Source organism: Mobula birostris, chromosome 7 (assembly GCF_030028105.1).
Source record: "Mobula birostris isolate sMobBir1 chromosome 7, sMobBir1.hap1, whole genome shotgun sequence".
NCBI lineage: Eukaryota > Metazoa > Chordata > Chondrichthyes > Myliobatiformes > Myliobatidae > Mobula > Mobula birostris.
This window is the reverse complement of record NC_092376.1, coordinates 10351020-10379013: the sequence shown is the minus strand read 5'-3', so window position 1 is coordinate 10379013 and position 27994 is coordinate 10351020. Positions and strand designations below refer to the sequence as shown.

The 27994-nt window shown below is 42.9% G+C and overlaps 1 protein-coding gene across 3 annotated transcripts in view; it reads left to right on the top strand.

Moving 5' to 3' along the window:
• Nucleotides 1-27994, top strand: part of pak1 (p21 protein (Cdc42/Rac)-activated kinase 1) — a 326605-nt gene that overhangs the window by 182396 nt on the left and 116215 nt on the right. For all 3 annotated transcript variants that reach the window (XM_072262611.1, XM_072262613.1, XM_072262610.1), the window contains one exon: nt 18940-19148. In XM_072262611.1, coding sequence (XP_072118712.1) covers nt 18962-19148 — 187 coding nt within the window. In that variant the 5' untranslated portion in view covers nt 18940-18961. The remainder of the gene's footprint in view (nt 1-18939; nt 19149-27994) is intronic.

Sequence of the window (27994 nt, the reverse complement as noted above, 5' to 3'; positions counted from 1 at the left end):
CATTTACTAATGTAATGAGAGGGAATAATTCCTCCTGGCTGTGCAATTGAATACACCAGTGCTGCAGGCAAGCTTACTGTAGTCGTCTGATGTTCCTTGCATGATCCACACTGCTGCTTTATTGCTGTTCTTGCAAGTTGGGTTGTGATGGTCCATTAAATTGTAAATATTGTTGTGTTTTGTCTGGTTGACAGATTAAGCTGCTATATTTTAGTCATGTAAGATGAGACTGAACTTGAAATGTTTCAGATTTTCAATACAATAAAATCTCAAGTGAATTAAGTTGTTCAACACCATCTCTCCTCCCTTATGGAATACAGAAATTACTTTCATACCATTTGCTGGGATACCATACCTACCATGTGCTTAGGTCTAGCCCAGGGGTTCCCAACTTTTTTTTAATCCCATGGATCCTTGCCATTAACCGGGGGGTCTGTGAATCCCAGGCTGTGAATAGCCATTCCCTATTCTTCTTGAACCATAATGCCTCATTTGACCCACTCTCTATTCCTGGATCTTTTCAGTCTCCAAGGACTCGGAGGACTCAATGATTCAGAAACAGTTTCTTCCCATCTGCCATCAGATTTCTGAATGGTCTATGAATCTATAAACAATACTTTATTATTCCTTTTGCACTGTCTTATTAATCCAAGTCCAGTAATAATAATTCCGAACTGGAATCGAGTTTAATATCACCAGTATACGTCGTGAAATTTGTTAACTTTGCAGCAGCAGTAGTACTATGAAATACATAATAAATATAGAAAAAAAACTGAATTACAGTAAGTGTATGTATAATAAAAATATTGAATTAAAATATGTGCAAATAATTAAGTAGTGAGGTAGAGTTCGTGGGTAAATGTCAATTTAGGAATTGTATGCAGAGTGGAAGAAGTTGTTTCTGAATCGCTCAGTGTGTGCCTTCAGACTTCTACCTCCTTCCTGATGGTAACAGTGAGAAAAGGGCATGTCCTAGTTCATGGGGGTTCATAATGACAGACACCATCTTTCTGAGGCATCGCTACCTTGAAGATGTCTTGGATACTACTGAGGCTAGTACCCATAATGGAGCAGACTAATTTATATAACTCTGCAGTTTACTTCGATCCTGTGTGGTAGTCCCTCATACCAGGTGGTGATGTAGCCAGTCAGATTGGTCTCCACCATACATCTGTAGAAGTTCTTGAGTGTTTCAGGTGACAAACCAAATATCCTCAAACTCCTCATGAAATATAGCTGCTGTCTTGTCACCTTTAAGTGTGAGCACGTGGCCAAGTGGTTAAGGCATTGGATTAGCTACATGAAGGTCGTGAGTTCGAGCACCAGCCGAGAGAACGTGTTGTGTCCTTGAGCAAGGCACTTAACCACACATTGCTCTGCAACGACACTGGTGCCAAGCTGTACGGGTCCTAATGCCCTTCCCTTGGACAACATTAGTGTCGTGGAGAGGGGAGACTTGCAGCATGGGCAACTGCTGGTCTTCCATACAACCTTGCCCAGGCCTGCGCCCTGGAGAGTGAAGACTTTCCAGGCGCTGATCCATGGTCTCGCAAGACTAACGGATGCCTTTACTTGCCACCTTTATACCTGCATCGATATGTTGGTTCCAGTTGGGTCTTCAGAAATACTGACATGCAGGAACTTGAAATTGCTCACTCCTTCCACTTCTGATTCCTCTGAGGAATGGTTCGTGCTACTCGCCTTGCCCTTTCTGAAGTCCACAATCCACTCACTCTTTGCTCCTACTGATGTTGAGTGCCAGGTTGTTGCTGTGACATCACTCAGCTAGCTGGTATATCTTGGACAGAAGGTTTAAGGGTTACTTTTGTTTTTGGAGGAGTGGCAGAAATGAAGGAGAGGGAAGATCATACTCGAGGATTCCAAGGGATGAGGACGAGCAGTGCTGTGTGCTGAATTGAGGCTATGGGCTGCTCCAGCTGCAGTGATTCCTGGCTTTCTGTCTGTGGTCTTGCAGTGTGCACTCAGCTTTGTGATGAACTGAGGCTGTGGCCTGCTCTCTCTATAGTCATGTCTGGCTTTGTGTCTTTTGTAAAGCTTCACTTCTGAAGGTATTTGTGCTTTTTTTTCCCCCCTCTGAATATTGGGTGTCTGGTCTTTTTTTCTAAATGGATTATTTTGGGAATTTGTTTTTGTGGCTGCCTGTAAAGGGACAAAGCTTTGATACATACTTTGATAATAAATGTACTTTGAACTTTTGCATATAAATCCACCACTAATCTGGGTTACAAGGAGAAAGTGGGAAGAGTTTATTGTGGTCATTACTTATTGAAGGAACTTTCTGCTTCCTTATTGGTAGCTGTTTATCAGGCTAACATCACCAGTTACATAAACCTGGAGTCACTAATTCTGTCATGTACAGAAGCTACATTCAAGCAGACACAGTCAGGAAGCACCCAAAGCCCATTAATTCTTGATGACATTAAGCCACTTTTATTCACTATAAAACTGTGTTCATTCACTATAAGAGTGTGTACACATCCGGTTCATAATCTCGCATGAGTCATCGGTCAGGCCAATAAATACTTTTGCATAATAAGGCAAAATTCAGCGCAAGATTCTAAAGACCAGATGGAAACTTAAATTCCAGTCTTTCTCTTCCCTAAATGTGCTGATTCATCCTGGGGCACAGTTATACTCGTACCTCATTCGTTTCACTGACCTCATGACTAATCCTCGATTCTGGCAAGCTCTTCACATCTGCCTCATTTTTATTTTTGTCAGTATGGAAGGAACACTGACTGGAATTTGAAAATAACAGATAGAAATTCAGTTTTTGCTTTGCAATCACACAGGTGGTAGACACAAGCCCATAAACTCTGCTTGCTTTTACAACAATAATGTGGTGTCATTTTCCTTTTGAGTGTATCTTGTGTTAGGAAAGCATTTACTGTCTTTGGTAAATCCCTCCTTCATATTGACACATTTTAGACTTTTTTAAGAAGTGGGACTGCCTGCTTCTCTTTGGAATTCTGACAGACAGCTCACCCACCCACCTTGACCCCCACCCCATCACCTGGTTTCACTAATCACCTTTGAGCTTGTACTCCTCCTTCTGCCCCCCTACCTTTTCATGTTGGCTTCTTGCCTTTTCCACCTATCAACTCCCAGCTTGTCACTTTATTCCCTTTCTCCTCATCTGGTCTTGCGTACCTTCTTCCGGATTTTGCTCCCTTCACTCCTTTCCAACTTATTATTCTGGATTCTTTCCCTCTTCCCTTCCAGTGCTGATAAAGGGTCTCGAACCAAAACATGAACTTTTTATTCTTCTGTTTCCTGACCTGTTGTATTCCTCAAGAATTCCAGAAGCTTGTGTTGATGAAAGCTGTAAGCACCATTAAGAAACACATGGAGAGGAGTTCTTTGGTGTTTTGACCATGATTTATCTTTCAACCGATACCAGCATTAGGAAATGAATGATTTTTTTGCTGTTATGCTTGCTATGTACAGTTTGTTTCATACAAAACAACTATGATAGATTTTAAAAGTGGTTCGTTGTCTATAAACAGAGACGGGTGATGCTGGAAATCTGGAGCAACACAAAATGCTGGAGGAACTCAACAGGTGAGGCAGCATCTATGGAGGCGAATAAACAGTCGATATTTCAGGCCAAGATCCTTCATCGGGATTGGAACAAAAAAGGGCATATGGCTAGTATGAGGAGGTAGTGCAAGAACTGGCAGACTAGCAGGGGATGGGTCGATCCGGGTGGGGGGGGAGAAAGAGTGGGAATGATGTATGAGGCTGGGAGGCAATAGGTGGTAGAAGAAGATGAAATTTTCTGTAAAAAGTTTATTCTGGAGCCCAAAATGCTCATTACAAGGTTTCTTTTCAATATGTCTGGACCAGTGGTTCCCAACCTCCGGGCCGCAAAGCATGCAGGGATGCAGCGGTAGCCGGAGCGCACCCAGCACATCTTTAAGAAAAAAGCCAAAATAAACAAGCTAATTAATTAGGTGCCGCCTGGCACGTAAATGTTGGCCCAGATCAGAGGTGATTGCCGATTTGCTCTATGCGATGCTCACTCCTCTTTCCAGGGCGCTGGAGCCTTTAGCTGTTCCATTGTTTGGTCAATTTAGAACCAGCCCAGACATGCTGAAAAGACAGGGCTGTCAGGATTGTGGTGACATGTTGAATCTACACAAACTTCTAATAAAGTATAGGCACTGCCATGCTTTCTTTGAAATGACAGTTACGTGCTGGTCCCAGGACAGATCCTCTGACACTTTTCAGAGAGAAACGTCGATCTTCAATGCCAAAGAATTTAAAGTTATTGACCCTCTCCACCTCAGTTCCTCTAATGAAGACTGGCTTCTGGGCGGCACCTAATTAATTAGCTTGTTTATTTCGGCTTTTTTCTTAAAGATGTGCTGGGTGCACTCTGGCTACCGCTTCACCCCTGCATGCTTCGAGACCCGGAGGTTGGGGACCACTGGCTGGATAATTGGGGATCAAAGTAAAGTACACAAAAATGCTGAGGAACCCAGCAGGTCAGGAAGCACCAATAGAGAGGAATAAGCAGTTAATGTTTCCGACTGGGATCCTTCATCCGGACTGGAAAGGAAGGGGGAAGAATAAGAAGGTGGGGGGGGGGTGGGGAGAGGATGGAGCTCAAGCTGACAGGTGATAGATGAAACCGGGTAAGATATTTGGTGTAAGTGGTAAAGGGCTGAAGAAGGATCTGATTGGAGAAGTCAGTAGACCCTGGAAGAAAGGGAAGGAGGAGGGTCTTGGCCCAAAACATCAATTGTTCATTCCCCTGCACAGATGTTGCCTGACTTGCTGAGTTCCACCAGCATTTTGTTTGTTGCTCTGGATTTCCAGCATCTCCAGAATCTCTTGTGCTCATCAAAGTAAAATGTTTACTCTTGAAAAGATGTTCCATTCTACCAGATCAACGGGTCGCTCTCTGAACAGTGTAAAGTAGAAAATCCTAACTGGGGGTGATTGTAATTTGAAGTGTTATGGATGTAATTCTATACCAAATTAACTAGCTTGTGTTTTTGTGGCTACTAATGTAAGGCAAAGTAAGAGTAAGTCAGGCCAGGATTCTGTTACCAAGTTCTAGTTTATTGTCATTCATCCATACACCTGTATCCAGCTAAATGAAATAATATTCCTTTGGGACCAAGGTACAAAACATGGTATTTAACATATTTAACAGGTAATAAAAATATTCTTTAGATGTACAAGTTGACTAAATTGCACATATAGTTAAATAGACAACAGTGAAATGCTTCTGATGCTATGAATAAATATTGTGTATTGGATGGTAGCAGGGTGTTTGGAAGTCTCTCAGCCTAGGGGAAGATGACCTTACCCAGCGTCTGACATGGACAAGTGATTGTTCGGATTGGAACAGAATGGTTGATAAATAATGCAGATGCTGAAATCCTCAAAACAGAGTCAGACTCTCAGTAAATCAGGAAGCATTTATCTAGGAAGTGAGAAGTCGTAGTGTCGGGTTTTGAGGTTGGCTGTGGCGTCTGTACTTTTAAACATTTTTTAGTTTTATTGCTTGTTCTGTTCTGTGTCCTGTTGAGCACAGTGGGTATATTATGTCGGAGCCAAATGTGTGGCGACGTTTGTGGGCAATGATGCTGTGCCAACCCTTTTAATCTGCTCCAAAATCAATCTCTCCCTTTCCTCCCAAATACCCCTCAATTTTTCTTTCATCCATGTGCCTATCTAAGAGTATCTTAAGTGTCCTTAATATATCTGCCCCTCCCACCACACCCAGCAGTACGTTCCATGCACCTACCACTCTCTATCTTAAAGAAATCTTAAAAACCTACCAATCTTTTGGAAGACTATGGGGGCAGGGGAAGGGTTAGTTTGCTTGTGGTTCAATGGGCCTGTGCTCTGCTGTAATATTCTGTGAATCATCTCCAAGTAATATATGGCGCACAGTTTATTACTGGTGTTACGTACCCCGTAACTGGGTTGCCAAACCAGCAGAAATGGATCACTCAGTTGGAGTCTGGATTACTAGAACTAAGAAAGTTTTATTAAAGAAACAAGCAACACAGTAATCGAAAGGATAATAAATGCAACAGTTCAGCAATGATAAACACACATGTGCACAGAATTAAGATAACAGCATCAATCAAGCTCTATCGTTGTCTAGGGGTAAATGACCAATTTCAAAGTGACACAAAAGTCCAGTTCGATTTAATAGTTCAGTTCACAGTAATTGCTGCCATGGCGATGGACAACGTGGAGAGAGAGAGAGAACGGGAATGACTGATCATTCAGACACGGCTTCCACTCACAGACCGGTGATATTTCTCACAAGCAGCTTTCGGGCAGGTCCTTGGTGATGTCACCTGAGGTCACCGACTGTGACCCCTCCTCCAGATGCGGTCGATCCTCTGCAGTGAACCCGGCACCCAAGCGAGGGTGGACACACACCGGGTTCCCGCTGATCGTACCTTTCCACCCTGTGCATTTAAGGTCCGGTACTTCCCACCGACTCGTGAGAGGCGCACCGCTTCCAGGGTCTCGTTACCTCGGGTGTCGTGTGTGTGTGTGCCTTAGCGAACCTGTCCCTTTTTATCCCCCTGCTGGGGTATCGCCTGTCCATCACTTCAAACAGTTCAGGGTTCAAAGGGAGAGCCGCTCCAGACAGCTCTCTCTCTCCCGTCCCTTTGTTACACATCTCCAGATGCTGTTTCATTGTGTTCCTTATCTCTCTCTTGAAGACAGGTGGCAGACCAACTGCTGATCACACAGGACAGCTAACATCTTATCTATGTGTATTCTTGTCACACTGGGTTTATGATGAGGTGAAATAGTGGGTGTGGAGGATGTTCGTAAATTGGATTATTGATTTTCGTCCTTCAGATTGCAATTTTGTGTAGAGCTGTCTTGATTTAAAATTGCCAGGTCATTTAGTTAGAATAACTTGATCAATTAGAAGGAAGATTTGGCATAACTGTTAAGACTAATTAGAGAATTGTACTTTTTTAAAAAAAAGTATCGAGTGCCATCAAATCAATTAATAGAACTCTCTTCTGCCTTGATGGTAGTTGTCACCAACACTGAAGCAATGCCAGGACTACTAAAAGAGCCATGATGCTGCAAAGGGACATATTGAAGGAGATTGAAACTGCTTGGGTTTCACTGATGAGCTGACAGGGTGACACCAGTTGACACGGCGTTGAAAGGGTTAATGTATGAGAGGTATTCGCCTCTGGGCTTGTACTCCCTGGAGTTCCGAACTCATTTGAAATCATCGAATATTGAGAGGCCTAGGTGGATTGGACATGGAGAGTATGTTTCATATATTGGGGGAAATCTAGTACCAGAGGGCATAGCCTCAGTATAGATGTTCTTCCCTTTATAACAGAGATGAGGAGTAATCTATTTATTTAGAGAGACAGTGCCAACAGGCCATTCTGGCCCACCGAGCCTCTCTGCCCATTTAATCCCCACCTAATCATGGGACAATTAATCTACTAACTGTCAGAAGATGCACAAGGGAAGGACGAACAAAATTTATTAGAGTTTGCTGGAATCAAACTCTGATGCCCCAAGCTATAATAACGTTGCACCGACTTCCAACTTCTGTGTTGCCATGGCATCTTTACCCAGAGGGTGGGAAATCTGGAATTCATTGCTACGAATGACTGTGGAGGCCAAGTCACTGGATATATTTAAAGCAGAGATTCATAGGTTCTTGATTGGTATGGGAGAAGGCAGGAGAATGGTGTTGAGGGGAATAATAAATCAGTTATGATGGATTGATGGAGCAGACATGATGGACTGGTCTAATTCTGCTCCAACGTCTTGTGGTTTTATGGTGTTGTCTTTCCTTTTCAAGTGATATTATAATGGTCTATAACTGTGACCTCTCCCATGATATTTTCTTCTCCCACTCCTTAGCTGCATTGAACTAAGGGCCTACCTCAAAATTAAACTTGTTCTTTCTCAGGATTCTGTAATTATCGAATTTGATTTCCTAACCAAGCATCTTCAAATGCAAAAAGCCACGTAGAAAACCATGAACCGATACAAAATGCTGGAGCAACCCAGCTGGCCGGGCAGTCTGGAGAGGAATAAACAGTTGACGCTCGGGCCGAGACTCTTCATGAGTCCTGATGAAGGGTCTTGGCCTGAAATGTTGACTCTTTATTCCTCTCCATAGATGCTGCCTGACCTGCTGAGTTCTTCCAGCACTCTGGATTTTCGGCATCTACAGAATCTCTTAAGTTTGTACTGAACAGAGTGATTCCAAAATTTATGATGTCAGCTAAATGAATTTGTATTTGGAAAATATTTTGCTTAAAAATAAGATTTATTTTTAAAGCCAGAGTGGTGGGATGGAGATGTTTCTCTACCAAATGGAGTGTAAGGCACTCCTTCCTCCACCGTCCTGCAAGTCACCACCCTTGTGCAGGCGTAGCACCTGTTTAGACCCCCCCTGCCCCCGCCCCCGCCCCCCCAGCAGGTGGTTGTTGATGGTCCTACAAACACTGGTGTATATCACAAATCCTCATTAAGCGACCACTGACGCCAGGCAGACAATCTCTGAAGGTATTGATAATGGTTGGGGTCACCTGTCTTGTAAAGAGAATGCTCAGAAAAAGGCAAAGGTAAGTTACTAATGTAGAAAAATTTGCCAAGAACAATCATGGTCGTGGAAAGACCATGATTGCCTACGTCATATGACATGGCACTTAACGAACACACAGCAAGGTAACAAGCCCTTCTGGCCCAATTATACCCATGTAACAAATTAACCTACAATTAATCTGTAGAATGTGGGAGCAAACTAGAGCATGTAGAGGAAACTCACAAGGTCAGGGGGAGAAGGTACTAATTTCTTATAGGGGAAGGTACGTTGCATCCAGAGTTTCTTCGGTTAGTGGACGATTTCCCTCCACGCCTCTATGACGTAGTGGGGAACTGCGTACGAGGCAAGTTACAGCGGTGGTTTGCCATTGCCTTCTGCCGGGTGAGTTTCCAAAGAGATCACCAGCTCGTAACCCAGCATGGATGGAAAGTGTGCAGGGGAGCCGGCTGGATTCGAACTCAGGACCTTCCATCACGAAGTCCGGCACTGATGCCACTATGCCACCAGCCGGGTCTAATTTCTTATAGACAGCAGCAGAATTGAACCTGTGTCAGTGGGGTGGTGTAAAATTCTTGTGCTGATCGCTACACTGGCATGCCACTCCAGTAATTTTGCCAAACCTATTGAGCTAATTACTGCTAATTAAATAAATGAGTAGTTTCCACCTGGTCACGATCCATTGTCTGCCCATCTAAGAGCCTTTTAAACACCTGTATTGTATCGGCCTCAGTAACCACTGAGCAGAGCTTTTCGGGCACTAGTCACTCAGCAAAAATAAGTAAATTAGCCATGCACATCTCCTTTTGGACTCTGCTTCCTCTCACCTTAAATGTGTTCTGTCTAATATTAGCATTGTTTCTTAAATTACTGATAGGGAAGAGAAAATCAAATTGGCCTCTGAACTTTAGGATAAGCTTGGTATTACCTCTATGTTATTTTGTACAATATTATTTGTCTTGAAGGCCTTCCATTTGATTCCAAATTATATTTTCACATTAAAAATTGACAAAGCTCTCTCCAGAAATTGACTCCAAAGACTCCATCCGTTTTGCAGAACCCTTCTCTGTATATTAATACGTTTTTGAAAGGCAGTGCTACTTGGCTTCTGTGCCATATTCTACGTGTGGCCTTATCAAGGTTTCACTAAGTTGGGGCTAATTGTTTTGATCCATTGTCAAATGGCCTCATGGGATCTCAGTATTATAGTTGTCTCTCTTGAAAGATCACCCAGACGTTAGGCAAGTTTCAATCAATAATCAGTAATCTAACACAAACTCATCTAATAGAAGCCCACACTCATGAATGCATACATCATATCTCCTATTTCATTGATGCTTTTATCCATAAAATGTTGCATTATTATCTTTTCATAATTTTGAAAAATAATTACAAATTAATCAGAGCTGGAGGGAGCTATTATTAATAACTCACAATATTTCCTGATCCTTTTATCTTCTATTTCATAGCTCTGTATTTTATAAGTCCACTTCCAGTTCATGCACCTTCTCTTGTTAATTTAGATTAAGCCACCCACAGTTCTAGTTTTTATCCTCTCTGTTGCTCTCTCAGATTGGAGCAACACCTGTATAACCTGTTTAGTCCTCTATAGCTGTCTGGCAATGAAGTTCACAGATTCACCATCCTCTGGCTAAAGTAATTCCTCGTCCACCTCGGTTTTAAAATGGGTACCCACCTCCCAATGCTAGATTTAGACCCCAACAAGCTAGGCTGCATGGTTTACTGAAACAGTAAAGGATAGTGAAGGATTCCTCGCAGTACAGACAAGAGACTGCAGATGTAGGAATCTGGGATATCAAACTGTCTGCTGGAGGAACTTTCAAATAATTAGGAGACTAATTAGATTGGTTTTGTAGATTCATTGACTCTGAACAGCAAATGCAATGTTAGCATTCATTTCGAAAGGACTAGAATACAAAAACAAGGGTGTAGTGCTGAATCTTTATAAGGCATTGGTCAGTCCACTTTGGGAGTATTGTGAGAAGTGGCACCTGTCCAGCAACAATGGATATGAAATAGAGTCAGGTTATATAAACAAACAACGATATTTGTTAACCTCTACTCAAAACACATGAAAGTAAACAAACTAGCTTAACTAGAAGTTAATCGTTATGCGGCTATCTCGAACAAACAGCCAATCTTAGAAATAGTTCTTAATGAGTTCTCATTCAAGTACAGTCTTAAAGGAGTAAGTTGAAAAGTCCAAGAAATTTTTACAGTCCTTAAGGAGAGACTTTACTGCAGCAACAATTCCTCCGAAGAAAATGACAAATCTGCCGATCGCAGTCGAGCGATGCCTTGTCCAAAGGAGTCATGCCGAATATAAAGTCATAAAGTAACTGACCTTTTTCCTGGAGGGTGGACACTGCACAAACTGTCCTGACCTTGCAGGGGTTTAACTCAAACATGCATGCCACAATTTCCCGGACGATTCCAATTCCAAATAGTCGATCACTTCCAAAACACCAAACGTCATTAACTTTTGCGTTCCCGTACTTTGGTAAGGTCTTCACTCTCCAATACTAGACTGTATTTGTTGCACTTTGTTTTACCTTTAAAATCTGGCAGCGATTGGTGAAACTGCCGGCAACAACGTGTTTGCACCTTAAAATAGAAAGTAAAGCTGCGTCACACTTTGGCGGGCTTCCTTAAGTACAGTAGGGAACCTGCCATCACGTGACGTAACATCACCCCACTGTCCTGTGATCAAACTGTGGCCATGTAACAGCAGTTTTGGACCTCTAATCTAAGAAAGGATGTACTGACATTGCAGAGGATCCAGAGGGGTTCACAAGAATGAAAAGGTTAACATGAGCATTTGATAGCCCTTGGCCTGTACTCTGGAGTTTAGAAGAATGAGAAGGGATCTCATTGAAACCTATGGAATATTGAAAGATCTAGCTAGAGTGGATGTGGAGAGCTTGTTTCCTATAGTGGAGGGCACAGCCTCTGAGGCATGTTCATTTAGAACAGATGAGGAAATTTTTGTTTGGTCGGAGGGTGATAAATCTGTGGAATTCTTTGCCACAGACAGCTGTGTCAGCCAAGTCATTGGTTGATTTAAGTTCTTGATTAATCAAGGTGTCAAAGGTTAAGGGGAGAAGGCAAGAGAATCGGGCTGAGAGGGATAATTGGGCAGCACAGTAACACAGTGGTTAGTACAATGCTTCACAGTATCAGCACACTGGGTTCAATTCCTGCCACTGTCTGAAGGGGGTTGTATATTCTTCCTGTGACCGCCTGGGTTTCTTTCATGTGCTCAGGTTTCACCCCACAGTCCAATGACATAACGGTTGGTAGGCTAATTGGTCATTGTACATTGTTCTTCGAATAGGTGAGGATTAAATCGGGGAATTGCCGGGCAGTGGGGCTCAAAGGGCTGGAAGGCCTATTCTGCACTGTAGTTAAATAAAATCAGCCATGACAATAAATAAATAAAATCAGTCATGATGGAATGGCGGAGCAGACTTGATGGGTGGAATAGCCTGTTCTGCTCCAAGGTCTTGTGGTCGAGAAACTGGGACATTGTGCATGTCACTGGATAGCCTTCAATTGGAATATTATGGGTTGGGTTTTAAATACCCCAACAGGGAGAATGTAAAAGGAATGGAACCAATGAGCAGGTCAGGCAGCACCTATGGAACTATGATCAGTATATCTGGATTGGGAAGAGAGGAAATGGCACCCAGTCAGTGATTTCAATTGTGTGAATGATTGAAGAAGTATGACTTTGTGTTCCTGTGAGCAGAAGTTGTAAGATTATCTGATCGAAATTTATGAGAGGTTTTGATGAACGTGTAATAACACTTTCCGTGCTGCAGTGATCAGTCCTGATGAGGGGTCTCATCCTGAAACATTTACTTTATTCCTGTACATAACTACCTGACCTACTGAGTTCCTCAAGCACTCTGTGTGTTACTCTAGTGATCGACTCACAGTTCCAGAGATCTAGATTTGATGCTGATCTTGGATGCTCTCTTTGTGGTTTATACATACTCTCTGTAACCACGAGTTTCCCTCGTGCTTTGGTTTCTCCCCCACACACCAAAGCTTGCTGTTCCTGAAATTATCTGACTACTGACATTTGGTTCAACTGTGGGTATGTGGCAGTTGAATTGGGTTGTAGAGGGTTGTGGGGTTGAATCAGAGTTGGGTTAATTTTATTATCACTGTGTTGTGAAATTTGTTTTCTGGAATACATAAGTTACTATGTAAATAGAGCAAACACAGAGTAGCGAGGTCATGGGTTCATAGACCGTTCAGAAATCTGATGGCAGAGTTTGGGCCTTCGGACTCCCAGGCCTTCTCCCTGATGGTGGTAATAAAGAGGGCATTTCCAGGGTGGTGAAGGTAGATGCTGCCTCCTTAAGGCATCACCTTTTGAAAATGGCCTGTGGTGGGGGTGGGGGGGAACTAATGCCCATGATGGAACTGGCTGAGGTTGCAACCTTCTGTATGTATTTTTGTGAGACTGTGCATTGATGCCTCTGAACTAGGCAGTGATGCAACAAGTCAGAATGTTCTCCCTCGTACGTCTGTAGAAATCTGCTAGAGTCTTGGTTGACAAACCAAATTTCCTCAAACTCATGAAGTATAGCTGCCAGTGTGCTGTCTTTGTAATTGCATCAATATGTTGGTTCCAGGTTAGATCCTCGGAGATATTGACACCCAGGAACTTGAAGCTGCTCACCCTTTCTGCTGATTTTTGTTTCCATTTTAAAAAAAAACTGCATCTCAGACCAATTGATGAAGAAGATATGAAATACTATCCACTGCATTATCTGAGTCCTTTTTACACTATTCCATAACATCCCCTCCTCCACCACCTATCACCTCCCAGCTTCTTTCATTCCCCTCCCTTTCCTGTCCATGTTCTTCTTCCCCCTTCCTCTCCAGTATTGATGAAAGGCCTCTGCCCAAAATGTCAACTATTTATTCTCCTCCATAGGTGCTGTTTGACTTGCTGAGAGCTTCCAACATTTTGTGTGTTACTCAAGATTCTGAGCACCTGTAGAATCTTTTGTGTTTATTCCATAAACCTTCTTTTGGTGTTTTACTATTTCTACCAAACCTTTCAAGTAGTTTCATATACAGGATCATCACAACACAGAAGCTGTTGCTGTTCATAGTTTTAACGTTACACATTCAATAGGAGCTGTCCAGTGTTTTGCCTGGGGCGGGGGTTGGACTTCATTTATTTGCCCTGATGAAGGGTCTCTGCCCAAAACGTTGACTGTTTATTGAACCCTATAGACACTCCCTGTCTTGCTGAGTTCCACCAGCATTTTGTACGTTGCTCTGTTATTCATTTAATCCGTTTGTGGCTATTTAACCAAGGCTGCATTGCCTGTGTGCTTCACATGGCACATTATCTATGCTGGGGTTCCCAACCTTTTTTATGCCATAGACCAATACCAATCAAGCAAGGAACCCCTGATCTATGCTTTCTTGATCGATCCTTTATTTTGTCCAATGCTGCTAACCCAAATTTGCTCTCAGCACCATCCACTATCATCACCACCACCACAGAGTTCTAATAATTGTAGTTGACTGAGATCAAGCTGGTCTCAGTTGAATGATCTTCAAGGCTCTATATCACACGCAAGTGATTTATTTTTTTTTAGTTGAATGAGATGGTAGTTCTTTGATAATTGCACCAGTCTTTTTTCTCCTCTCTCCACCCCCCCCACCGTCATGTGGTTTTTGAGCATCTCTTCTGTCATTTGAGATGATTCAAATATATTGTAGAGCAGTTCATCCTCAAACCCTAGGGAATGCACTGGGAAAGGCATTTTGTGTTTAAAAATCTATTTGCACAGCCAAGATTTAGTCTTGATGTTGTTCAGGACTCTGTTGTCTTAATGAACACAGCTTTCTGTGCCCTATTTTTCTCTTAATGTGTCTTCCAATTAATCCCAGATTGCCTACCATGCTCAAGAGTTTCCGTGCTCCTTAAGATTCAATTAGTTATAACTGGTTTGTGAGTTGCGTCCACCCACTGCATTTTGAATGTGTTGGCAGTTGCTACATTAACTGTTCTCCGGTTCTTTAAGCTTGATTATAGCCGGGGGTAAGCTCCACTACCTATTAAATGCTCCTAATGTCCTTGTACAACCACATCCATCTCCTGGCCTTCACATGTGGCTCAGCCACTAAGTCTGGCAGAACCGTTTCTCCTGACAAGAGAAGGGGCAAAGGTGGGTTACCGGCACCTTAAAACCAGTTGCTTCAGGCAGGTGGGCCTCGTCAGCCATGGTTGGCAGCTCATCTACAAGAAGGAAAACTCTGATCTCAGACTTCCGCTGACACACGTCTATACCCACTCATGGAAAATGAGCTGGAAAAATCTAAATCTGGAGTCCATAAGGCAGCCTGCCTAGCAACCCCTGCAGTACTGTTGATACAGTCTTGTATTGGTATTTGCCGTTCCTTTGCATGGTGAGGGGGAGCCAGCTACATGGGCAGTAGCTTGTTCTCCAGATTGTACTTGTGTATCACATAGATAGCTAGGACATAACATCCATGATCGATCCTGACCAATTGAGGGTTGCTCCAGACCATTCCACATCTGTGACCAAGAACCATTCTTGACTTGAGTATATTACTTTCAACTAAGTGAAGGCTACAATTGTTCTCCTTTTCAGGCTGTTGAACACGAAAAGAACTAATTCATGGATCCTCAGTGAAGGCATTTAAGCTGATAAAATACGCTTCACTGACGTGTTCAAGTCTTATTGGATGTAACCAAAATCCAAAACTTGCTTTTCCGTTCAACTGCTCTAGTTCCTGAATACAGTGGTTGGATGTTAGATAGATGTAAATAATGTAGATGCAATATCATTACTTAGTTAGCCATCTCAATTATTTCATACTTGCCAGAAATCCATTCACTGAAAGACTTCTTCATCCTCCTGTCTTTTCCTCATGTGCTTTTGTCTTCAAGTAAATATCTTCATTTTTGAATGACTAATACAAGAGAGTGGTGGGTGCTTGGAATGGTGGTAGAGGCAGATACATGAGATGTTTGGGTAGGCACATGAATGTTAGAAAATTGGAGGGGCACAGACACAGTAGTTGTAAGGGATTAGTTTAGTTGGCCACTTGATTACTAATATATTTGGTTCCACACAGCATTTATCGGCCAAAGGGCCTTTGGCCTGTTCCTGTGCTATACTGTTCTTTGTTCTATGACTTGAGTAAATAAATCTCAGGATAGTATATAGTGAGATGCATGTACTTTGGGTTTTGAACTTTGCATCTGCCAGTTACTCTATATTATTGACTCCCTTCCTTATTTCGCCTGACCTTTGCTCTTTTGGTGATAAGCCTGTAGTTGTATCTCCTCATCATTGTCCAACCAACCATGGGAACATAGTCTTTGCCAGTTTCACCATTTGTCTCAACTGGTGTTTGGGGCCATACAAAAATAGTTTGTTTTTTTTTTGTCCCAGTGATTCTTGTTAATTCAGGAGTTGGAACCAACCATGCAATTGCAAATTTGTGCTGAATTATCGGAAGTTAGTGTTATTGATTTGAATTGGCGTCATACAGCATGAAAACAGGCCATCCAGCCCCACCACCTTCACACCTACCAGTGGAGACCCATCTGTTAGTAGTTCTGCTTTCCAGCATTTGGCCCATAGCCTTCAGTGCCTTGCATTTCAAGTGCTCGTCAGGATAGTTAAATTTGGTCAGTGACTCTGCTTCCAGCACTTCCCAGCAGTGTATCCCAGGTACTCGGCACTCTCTGGGTGAAGAATCTCTTACCCCTCACCCTGCAACTATGTCCTCTGTTTTTCTACCCCCAATGTGATCTGTCTGGATGGCATTCAAAGGAAAAGTATTTCACCATATCTCAGTAAATTTGACAATAATAAACCAATTGCTAATTTTATTTTCTATCTTATTTACACTCCTCAATCTTATACATCTCAATCATGCCCACTCTTGACCTTCAGGGACAATAGACTGAGCTTCTGCAGTCTTTCCTCATGGTTGAAATGCTCTATTCCAGGCAACATCTGTTTGTGTCTCCTCTGCACCCTCTCTAGCATTTATCACACCTTGAATCATGAAATTCAATTTGTGCCTGGACCATTTCAACCTCTCCCTATTACTTGTATCCTCAAGAATATTGCTGGCACTCGAGGATCTGAGCCACAGTACTGTGCAAAAGTCTTAGGCGTATGTATATTGAGGTTTGAAATATATGTTGAATGTTGAAAGGCATGGACAGAGTGGATGTGGCACAGTTGTTTCCCATGATGGGGGAGTCTAGTACGAGAGGGCATGACTTAAGGATTGAAGGGCGCCCATTCAGAACAGAAATGCGAAGAAATTTTTTTAGTCAGAGGGTGGTGAATCTATGGAATTTGTTGCCGCAGGCAGCAGTGGAGGCCAAGTCATTGGGTGTATTTAAGGCAGAAATTGATAGGTATCTGGGTAGCCAGGGCATTAAAGGTTATGGTGAGAAGGCGGGAGAGTGGGACTAAATGGGAGAATGGATCAGCTCATGATAAAATGGCGGAGCAGACTCGATGGGCCGAATGACTGACTTCTGCTCCTTTGTCTTATGGAGTTTAGCACAGTACTGTATAGGAAAAGGTTGAATAGGTTAGGACATTATTCTCTGGAGCACAGGAAAATGAAGGGAGATTCGATGGGTGTACAAAATTGAGGGGTATAGATTAGATAAATGCAAGAAGCCTATTTCCACTTGGGTTTGCTGAGACTAGAGTAAATGTCATAGGTTAAGGGTGGAAGGTAAAATATTTAAGGGGAAGTTAGCTCTGAGGGTGGCCTGAGTGCAGAATGAGGTGCCAGTGGAAGTGGTGGATGTGGGTTTGATTGCCATATCTAAGAAAAGTTTGAATAAGTAAGTGGATGGGAGGGGTATGGTGGCTATGGGACATGAACTAGATGGGCTGTAGGGCATGATTCTGTGCTGTAATGTTGCATCACTTCCACAGTTTCCTCATAGCAAAGATGCTTCATTCTATCCAGGTGAATCTCTTCTGCATCCCCCAGCACTGGCACATCTTTAATCCTGAAGTTCTATTTATGGCTGATCCTTGTAGATAAAAATAGATGTCCCCTCACACAAAACTGAAGGCTTGTCACAGCACGGGTTTCCTGTAAGTGCTCCAGTTCCATTCACCACCACTAGCCTGCTCTCAAACAAAAAGAACTTTAAATATGAAAGTAGTGTTGTGGTAAGATGATTCTAATTTGTATGCTCTCTTGTTAGCATATCTTCATGGCAAACTTTTAGAGTGAATTTTGTAAATGTGTTATTATAAGAACAAAAGAAATAGGAGCAGGAGTCGGCTATCTGGCCCATCAAGCCTGCTGTACCATTCAATAAGATCATGGCCTTTTTCCCATAAACCTTTAATTCCACTACTATGCAAAAATCTATCCAATCTTGTCTTAAGTACTTTTACTGAGGTAGCCTCCACTACTTCACTGGGCAGAGAATTTCACAGATTCACCACTCTGGGGAAAAGCAGTTCCTCCTCACCCCCCCACCCTCCCTAAATCTACCCCCCCCCCCCCCCCGAATGATGAGGTTATGTCCCCTAGTTCTAGTCTTGCCTACCAATGGAAACAACTTTTCTGCCTCTATATTATCTATCCCCTTCATGATTTTAGGTATTTCTATAAGATCTCCTCTCATTCTGAATTCCAGGAAGTACAGTCCCAGGTGACGCAATCTCTCCTCATAGTCTAACTCCCTCATCGCTGGATTCAACCTGGTGAACCTATGTATGAGATTCTGTCCTCGCACTTTCTCTGTAGTAACCTCAGGTATCAGTGATTAAGTTTTTAGATGAGCATCTAAAGGAAACAAGAACTCGCTGCCAGATGCATCACTGCAGGACATCTATGTATACGGGACAAAGAAGCAGGCAGGAAAATCATGTGGTAACCCAGCAGTCTGCTTTTTCCAAAAGCTTCCTTCAAGAAGGCAGTCGAAGGCTATTAAAACAAAAACTTCACACCATCTTAAAAGTTTCTTCCCCCAGGCAGTTAATTTGATTAACCATTCTAGTTAGACCCTCCCACTCTATCTATGACCCCTGTCACTGTACTGTAAAGTTTAAACCACTTTATATAATGCTGTTCATATTGTAAATATATGCTGGTATTTATGTACATTTAATCTCTATTAACTTTAATTCTTTATAATTGAATATTTTTGTTGTACTTGCGCAAATTCCTAATACGTGCTGCCCCCTATACCTAATAAAGTGGCCATTGAGTGTTACTGTACTATATATGGCAAATGGTTGACATTATTAACCCAGTCTTTTATCTTTGTTTTGTAGGGGTAGGTGGCGGTAACTGAAGATGTCAGATAATGGGGAAGTGGAGGACAAGCCCCCGGCTCCGCCCATGAGGAACACCAGTACCATGATTGGAGTGGGCAGTAAAGATCCGGGAAGCCTTAACCATGGCTCCAAACCTCTTCCCTTGGCTCCTGAAGAGAAGAAGAAGAAAGATAGGCTCCGATTCTTCCCTGGAGCAGGAGACAAAAGTAACTTAAGTTTTTACTTATTTTAATCATTAACCTTTTGTGTTGCTTTTGATTTGGCAGTTTGGTAATCGGTACACCTGGTTTCATGCAGAGGGTTTTACAATGCAGAAGCAGGCCTTGTGGCTCTACTCGTCCAAATCAAGGGCCCTAGATAAGGTGAATGGACAGTCTTTCTACCAGGGAAAAGGAACCAAATACCAGAGGGGATAGGTTTAAGATGAGAGGGGAAAGAATGCAAATGGACTTAAGAAGCAACTTCTTTATGTAGAACCTGCTGTGCATAAGGAAAGAACTACCAGCGAAGATAATGAAGGCGGGTACAATAGCAGTGTGTCTATCTAAGCTCACCCATTTGTCTGTATTTAGCCCGTATCCATATAAACCTTCCTATACATGTACCCAACCAGATGTCTTTAAATGTTGTCATTGGACTGGCCTCAAAATATTCTCTACGTAGTTTTTCTGTATCTAGACTATGGTGCATACAAACAACAAGCTGGCAGAAAAAGTAGTTGAGGCATGTATAACAGCAAAGTGTGAAAGGTTTTTGGATTAGTACATGGATAGGAAAGATTTAAGCAGGGTTTCCCAACCTGGGGTCCATTGACTCCTTGTTTAGTGGTATTGGTCCATGGCATAAAAAAAGTTGGGAACTCCTGGATTAGAGGGATATAGGCCAAATGTAGGTAATTGAGATGGGCACCTTTGGCATGGATGAGTTGGTCTGAATGGTATGTTTTTGGGTTGCATTGCTCTAACGGTTTTTTAAAAATCTCTTTCCAGAATTCTACTTATTTTTATACAACGAACATCATAAAGAGAGTGTCTAAAACAATAATGCTAACAGTAGGTTTGAATATTGAGCTAATAAGATGGTACTCAGTGCAGTTGTTTCATTGAGGTGTTTCAGTGGTGCAATGTGAATCTGTTTCTCCAGTGCATATATCCCTGATTCAGCCAACTTGGGCTCTCTGCACGGGTTGGCGATGGGAAACTGGTTCATTGCTGTTATGGATCTCAGCAACGAGAGGAAGCCCAAGGAGACATGGGCATTTTTGCCCTGGTCAGTCTGTTAGGTCTGACATTGGGCATTCACAGACCCTGTAGTAGGATATTTGTCCTGCAGCCCTCTTGATAAGCCAGGGGGGAGAAGGATTCCCATTGTTTCCAGTAATGGTGTTTGGAGAAACAAGTGTCATAAAAGCTCTTGTAAAACTTTGGGTGACATTAAGAAACAGGTGATAAAACTTACCTGAAGTTGTATTTAATGTGTTTATTGTTTTACAACATTGAATCACAGTGGATTTAATTTGACTTCTTTGTGATCAACGGAAAAGACATTTCAAAGTGAAAACAAATTTCTGCAAATTCGTCTAAATTTATTACTATTATTTAAAACTAAACTGATTGATTGCATAATTACTCACCCCCTTCAAGTCATTATTTAGAAGATGCACCTTTGGCATCAATTACAGCCTTGAGTCTGTGTGGGTAGGTCTCTCTTAGCTTTGCATATCTGGACACTGCAATTTTCCCTGTTCTTCTTTACAAAACTGCTCATGCTCTGTCAGATTGCACGGGAATCATGAGTGAACAGCCACAAATTCTCAGTTGGTTTGAGGTCTGGACTCCCACTTGGTCACTCCAGGACATTAACTTGTTTATAAGCCATTGCTGTGTAGCTTTGGCTTTATGCTTGGGATCATTGCCTTGCTGGAAAACAAATCTTCTCCCAAGTTGAAGTTCTCTTGCAGACTATGCCAGGTTTTTCTCCAGGATTTCCCTGTATTTTGCTACATTCATTTTACCCTCTACCTTCACAAGCCTTCCAGGCCTTGCTGCATTGAAGCATCCCCATAGCATGATGCAGTCACCACTATGCTTCACGGTGGGGATTGTGAGTTTTTGATGATGTGTGGCATTTGGCTTATGCATCATATGAGTCTAGCCAAGATTTCATGAGTGTTTTTTCAACGATGACTTTCCCTTTGCCACTTTCCCATTAAAGCACCTGGGCAACAGTTGTATGTGCAGTCTCTCCCATCCCTACCTCTGAAGCTTGTAACTCTTGGTGGACTCCCTCACTAGCCCCTTTTTTTTTTGCAGTCACTCAGTTTTTGAGGATGACCTGCTTGACCTGATTTACGGCTGTGCCATTTTCATTGCATTTCTTGATGAATTGACTTAACTGTACTCCAAGGGATATTCAGTGACTTGGAAAATTTCTTACATCCATCTCCTGGTCTGTGCTTTTCAATAACCTTTTTGCGGAGTTGCTTTGTCTTCATGGTGTAGTTTTTACCAGGATACTGACTCACCAGCAATTGGACCTTCAGATACAAGTGTGTTTTCACTACAATTAATTGAAACTCCTTAACTGCACACAGGTGATGTTCATTTATCTAATTGTGACTTCTAAAATCAATTTGCTGCACCAGTGATGATTTGGTGTGTCATATTAAAGGGGGTGAATACTCCTGCAATCAATTATTTTGTGTTTAATATTTTTGATTAATTTAAATCACTTTGTAGAGATCTGTTTTCATTTTGACACAAAAGTCTTTTTCTGTTGATCAGTGTCAAAAAAAAAAGCCAAATTACTTCCACTGTGATTCAATGTTGTAAAACAATAAACATTAAAACTTCCAAGGGGTGGTGGGTGAGTACTTTTTATAGGCACCGTATGTGTGGTTTGGCCCCTCAGTAACTGGGGCTTCTCATTGATATCAAGAGGGAAGAGGTAAAGGAGCCTGAAGTGGTTGTAAGCAAGAGCATTTTCCCTTCTGCCCTCAGATTTCAGAACAGTCCATGAATACTACTCTACTATTTGTCTTTTGCACTATTTATTGTAACTGATAGCAATTTTTATGCCTTTGCACTGTAATGCTGTCATGAAACATCAAATTTCACAGTGTACCTCAGTGATAATCGAACACAGGTTTAGTACACCAAGTTGGATATGAGTCTTCGCAAAGGCAAATGATAGTTGAGTATTTCATTCCAAAGTTAGAGTATAATTTATTATCAAAGAACACTTGTGTTATTGCATACTACTTTGAGATTCATTTTCAAGCAGACATGTGCAGGAAAATGAAGAAATTCAATAGAATTTACACAATTCATGAAAAACTGACAACCAACATGCAAAAGACAAATTGAGAACAGAACATAGAATTTGTGAAAATAAAAAGCATACGGAGAACATTGGTTGTAAAGACTCCTTGAAAGCGAGTCTGTAGTTTGTAGCGCAAACACGAGGAAACCTGCAGATGCTGGCATTTCAAGCAACACACATCAAAGTTGCTGGTGAACGCAGCAGGCCAGACAGCATCTCTAGGAAGAGGTACAGTTGACGTACAGTCTGAGACCCAACGCAAACTTGGAGACCGCTTTGCTGAACACCTACGCTCTGTCCGCCAGAGAAAGCAGGATCTCCCAGTGGCCACACATTTTAATTCTACATCCCATTCCCATTCTGACATGTCTATCCGTGGCCTCCTCTACTGTAAAGATGAAGCCACACTCAGGTTGGAGGAACAACACCTTATATTCCGTCTGGGTAGCCTCCAATCTGATGGCATGAACATTGACTTCTCTAACTTCCGCTAATGCCCCACCTCCCCCTCGTACCCCGTCTGCTATTTATTTTTATACACACGTTCTTTCTCTCACTCTCCTTTTTCTCCCTCTGTCCCTCTGACTATACCACTTGCCCATCCTCTGGGTCTTCCCCCCAGTCTTTCTCCCTGGGCCTCCTGTCCCATGATCCTCTCATATCCCCTTTGCCAATCACCTGTCCAGCTCTTGGCTCCATCCCTCCCCTTCCTGTCTTCTCCTATCATTTCAGATCTCCCCCTCCCCCTCCCACTTTCAAATCTCTTACTAGCTCTTCTTTCAGTTAGTCCTGACGAAGGGTCTCGGCCCGAAATGTCGACTGTACCTCTTCCTAGAGATGCTGCCTGGCCTGCTGCGTTCACCAGCAACTTTTATGTGTGTTGCTCAGATTTCACCTGGCTGGCTCACTATGGCCAGTGGGTCTTCACCACTGCGGTAATAAGTTTAAGAAGATGAAACTGATTGTTGCCACATGGAATGTGCAAACAATGCTGGATTACGACTCAAGACTGGAAAGGAGAACTGCTTTGATAGCTGAGGAATTGGCAAGATACAACATTCATATTGCTGCGCTCCAAGAGACAAGGCCAGATCCAAGAAAATACTCATACTTTCTTTTGGATTGGGAAAACCAATGAAAGGAGAGATGCAGGTGTGGCCTTTGCTATTTCCAACAAGATTGCTAGCAAATTGCCAACACTTCCGATAAGGATGTCTGAAAGGATCATGCGACTACGTGTTCCCATCGGAAAGGATCGCTTCCTGAGTTTGATCAATGTGTATGCACCAACCATAGCACATTCGGAGGAAGACAAAGTGTCTTCCTATCAGGAACTGGCTGAAGTAACTGATAATGTCCCTAGGGCAGACAAGTTGCTCATCTTGGGAGATTTCAATGCCAGGGTAGGCAAGGATCACAGTACCTATGAAGATGTTATTGGCAAATTTGGTAAAGGCAAAAAGAACACCAGTGGTGACCTTGTGCTAAACTTTTGCGCTCAGAGGGGATTGTGTGTTGCCAACACTTTCTTTTGTCAACCTGAGGAAGAACTACTTCACCTGGATGCACCCAAGGTCAAAGCATCTCCATTTGCTTGACTACATTGTGACGCGCAGAGCAGATATGCTGGAGGTTCTGTCGACAAAAGCAATGCGTGGAGCAGAGTGCTCATCTGATCATTACATGGTACAATCACAACTTAGTCTTTAACTGCTGCTGACAAGGTGAAAAGCACCCAAGAAATTGGTTGTCAGTAAGTTGGCCAGTGAGGAACATCGGAGGAGACTTGTCACGGCATTGACATTATCTCTCCCAGAAGACAAGGGCCCTCTCAATGACCCAACCAATATTGAAGAATGCTGGAAGCAGCTCAAGAAAACAATCCATTTAACTGCAAGCACGGTGCTTGGTCACCCTAAGAGGAAAAACTCCCGACTGGTTTCAAGAACAAAGTGATTCAATTCAAGAACTGTTGGAGATAAAACAAAGGCTTTATTTGTGTCACTTGAAAGAGAGCTCTGAGAGAAGCAAAGCAGCATTTAAGGCCGTGAAAGCCAAAGTTCAAAGACAGATCAGGGCTATGAATAACAACTGGTGGGATAAGAAAGGGGAAGAACTGCAAGCAGTGTCAGACAAGAATGACTATCATGGGCTCTTCTCTGGACTGAAAGCTATCTATGGTCCAAGAAGCAATACAGTGACCCCAGTAAAAACTGCAGATGGGAGCAAGCTATGCACTGACAGGAAAGACATCATTGAGCGATGGAGGAAACACTTCTGTAACCTTCTAAACCAACAAGGTGGACCTGCTCCGAAGACTGAACTGTTGAACTTATATAATGCTTGTTGGCAGAGTCAGTGTCTCCCTCAGGACTTCAAAGATGCGCTGATAGTCACCATCTACAAGAAGGAAGGTGACTGCAGTGTTTGTGGAAACCACTGAGGAATCTCCCTTCTCTCCACAGCTGGGAAGATGATGCTGAAGATACTGCTCAACCGGCTCAAGATCATCTCAGAAGATGTGTTTCCTGAAAACCAATGGGGCTTTAGGGCTGGAAGAGCAACCACTGGCATGATTTTTACTTTGAGGCAACTCCAGGAGAAGGCGGTAGAACAACAGCAGCCATTGTACATTGTCTTTGTTGGTTTCTCACAAGCATCTGATACGGTGGACAGAGAAACACTCTGGGAAGTGCTCAAAACTTATGGCTGTCCAGATAGGCTGGTTACGATGATCAAGGTGTTTCACGAGAACATGTCTGATAAAGTATCTATCGGAGGAGACGTCAGCGAAGCCTTCACCATCAACCACGGGGTAAAACGGATGCGTTCTTGCTCCAACTTGCTCCAACTTTGTTCACACTATATCCTGCTGCAGTTCTGGAAATAATGGACCATAATTTGGGCAAAGGTGTGTATATCAGGACTCACTCAGATGGAAAATCATTCAATCTGTCAAGCCTCAAAGCTTCAACCAAATCAAGAGAGATGTGTGTCAGAGAGCTTCTTTATGCAGACGACTCAGACCTGATTGCTACTGATGTTAATGTGATTCAAGAAATTGTCAACCACTTTTCGTTTGCTGCCACTCTTTTTGGCCTAAGAATCAATGTCTCCAAAACCGAAATTCTGTACCAGCCTCCTCCTCTGTGTAGTCCCAGTGAGACCCAACCACCAGTCATGTCAGTGAATGGGGAATGCGCTGAAATGTTCTGACTCTTTTACATACTTGGGAAGCGCTGTGACCAACACCAGCTCATCAGATCTGGAAGTTCAGAGAATTCAATCAGCTACAGAAGTTTTTGGTGCTTTGCAGAGGCAACTTTGGTCTTGCCATGACATTAAAATGGCAACTAGGGTCAAAGTGTATAACACAGCTGTTTTACCATTTCTGCTTTATTCAGCTGAAACAATGACATTGTATCGGAAGCACATCAAGAAATTGACCAAGACACAACACAGGCATTTACGCCAGATATTACACATCAAGTGGCAAGAGAGGTTACCAGATGTGGAGGTGCTCAAACGTGCTGGGACAGTCAGTGTAGAACAGCTCATTACAGCTTCTCAGCTGCGTTGGACTGGTCATGTCACAAGAATGAGTGATGATCATTTACCCAGAGTTGTTTTCTCTGGTGAGCTACATGAAGGAACGAGGAAGCACGGTGGTCAGAAGCTGCCCTACAAAGATGCGCTCAAGCGCCAGATGAAGACCACTGACATGAATGTCAACACCTGGGAGAAAGATGCTTTGGACAGAAGAAGTTGGCACTGCATTGTCAAGAAGTCAATCCCAGCTATTGAGGAGAAAAGGCAGAAGAAATATGAAGCAGGTCATGATTGCAGACATCCGGTGCTAGACCAATCAAATCTAGACCAGAAGTGGGAGGCAATGCCAATCCAATGCTGGTCTTTTGGCCCATAAACGTGCCTGCAGAGACTAATCTCTCAGCACAGTCAACCTCAATCGATGGACAGCCGAAGAAGAAGAAGGTTTTTCCATTACAGGCAGTGATGCAACCAATGTGCAGATGTAGATGTTTGTCAGAGTTTGGATGAATCTACACAAACTTCTAAAAGTAGAGGTGCTGATGTACCTTCTTTGTGATGGCACCTTAACTAAATAAGAATCCAAGCTTGGGGCATTGGAGTTCAGCATTCCATTCTGGCGTGCTCTGTAAGGAATGTCAGGTATGTCCTCCCTGTGAATGTGTAAATTTCCTCCAGGTGCTCTGGTTTCTTCCCACCAGAGGTGAAACAATGACTTATTGGTCAGTAGGTTAACTGGTTATTGTAAGTTGTCCTGTGATTGTGTGAACACTAAGTAGTTGGGATGCTGGCTGGTGTAGCTCGTTGGGCCAGAAGGGCCTACTCTGCGCTGTATCTCTAAATAAATTTTAAACCGATATGCATGATGATCACTGGAGACTCTTTACACTGCTTTTGTTTTGTGGCTCTGCTGCTGCCAGTTTCTAAAGTGGGTGAGAAACAAATTTGATTTGAACAAACTGTTCAGCAAGGGTGTGAAGAACAACTTGAGAACATGGTGAACAATGCCACAAGCAATTCACCAAGGTCACACTTCTAATAAAACTGTTTGAATTCACAGAATAACCTCTTGTTGCATTATCTATCATACTTGCAGTTAAATTTTATTGTTGTTTTGTTATTGAGGAAATGTTCTTACTGGTAGGAGCTTGAGTTCATATTCAGTTAAATTTGTGTAAGTGCCATCACAAAGAAGGTACGAGAGTACCTCTACTTTCCCAAAAGTGGACTCAAGTTCCGATTTGTTTCTGAAAATGAAGTAAAAGCAAGATGAAACAATAAGAAGAAAGATCTCCCCTAATTGTCAGTATGAAAGCAACACACATAAAAGTTGCTGGTGAACGCAGCAGGCCAGGCAGCATCTGTAGGAAGAGGTGCAGTCGACGTTTCAGGCCGAGACCCTTCGTCAGTACTAACTGAAGGAAGAGTGAGTAAGGGATTTGAAAGGGGGAGGGGGAGATCCAAAATGATAGGAGAAGACAGGATGGGGAGGGATAGAGCCAAGAGCTGGACAGGTGATAGGCAAAAGGGATACGAGAGGATCATGGGACAGGAGGTCCGGGAAGAAAGATGGGTGGGGGGACCCAGAGGATGGGCAAGGGGTATAGTCAGAGGGAGAAAAAGGAGAGTGAGAGAAAGAATGTGTGTATATATATATATATATATAAAAAAAGTAACAGATGGGGTACGAGGGGGAGGTGGGGCATTAGCGGAAGTTAGAGAAGTCGATGTTCATGCCATCAGGTTGGAGGCTACCCAGACGGAATATAAGGTGTTGTTCCTCCAACCTGAGTGTGGCTTTATCTTTACAGTAGAGGAGGCCGTGGATAGACATGTCAGAATGGGAATGGGATGTGGAATTAAAATGTGTGGCCACTGGGAGATCCTGCTTTCTCTGGCGGACAGAACGTAGGTGTTCAGCAAAGCGGTCTCCCAGTCTGCGTCGGGTCTCGCCAATATATAAAAGGCCACATCGGGAGCACCGGACGCAGTATATCACCCCAGCCGACTCACAGGTGAAGTGTTGCCTCACCTGGAAGGACTGTCTGGGGCCCTGAATGGTGGTAAGGGAGGAAGTGTAAGGGCATGTGTAGCACTTGTTCCGCTTACACGGGTAAGTGCCAGGAGGGAGATCAGTGGGGAGGGATGGGGGGGATGAATGGACAAGGGAGTTGCGTAGGGA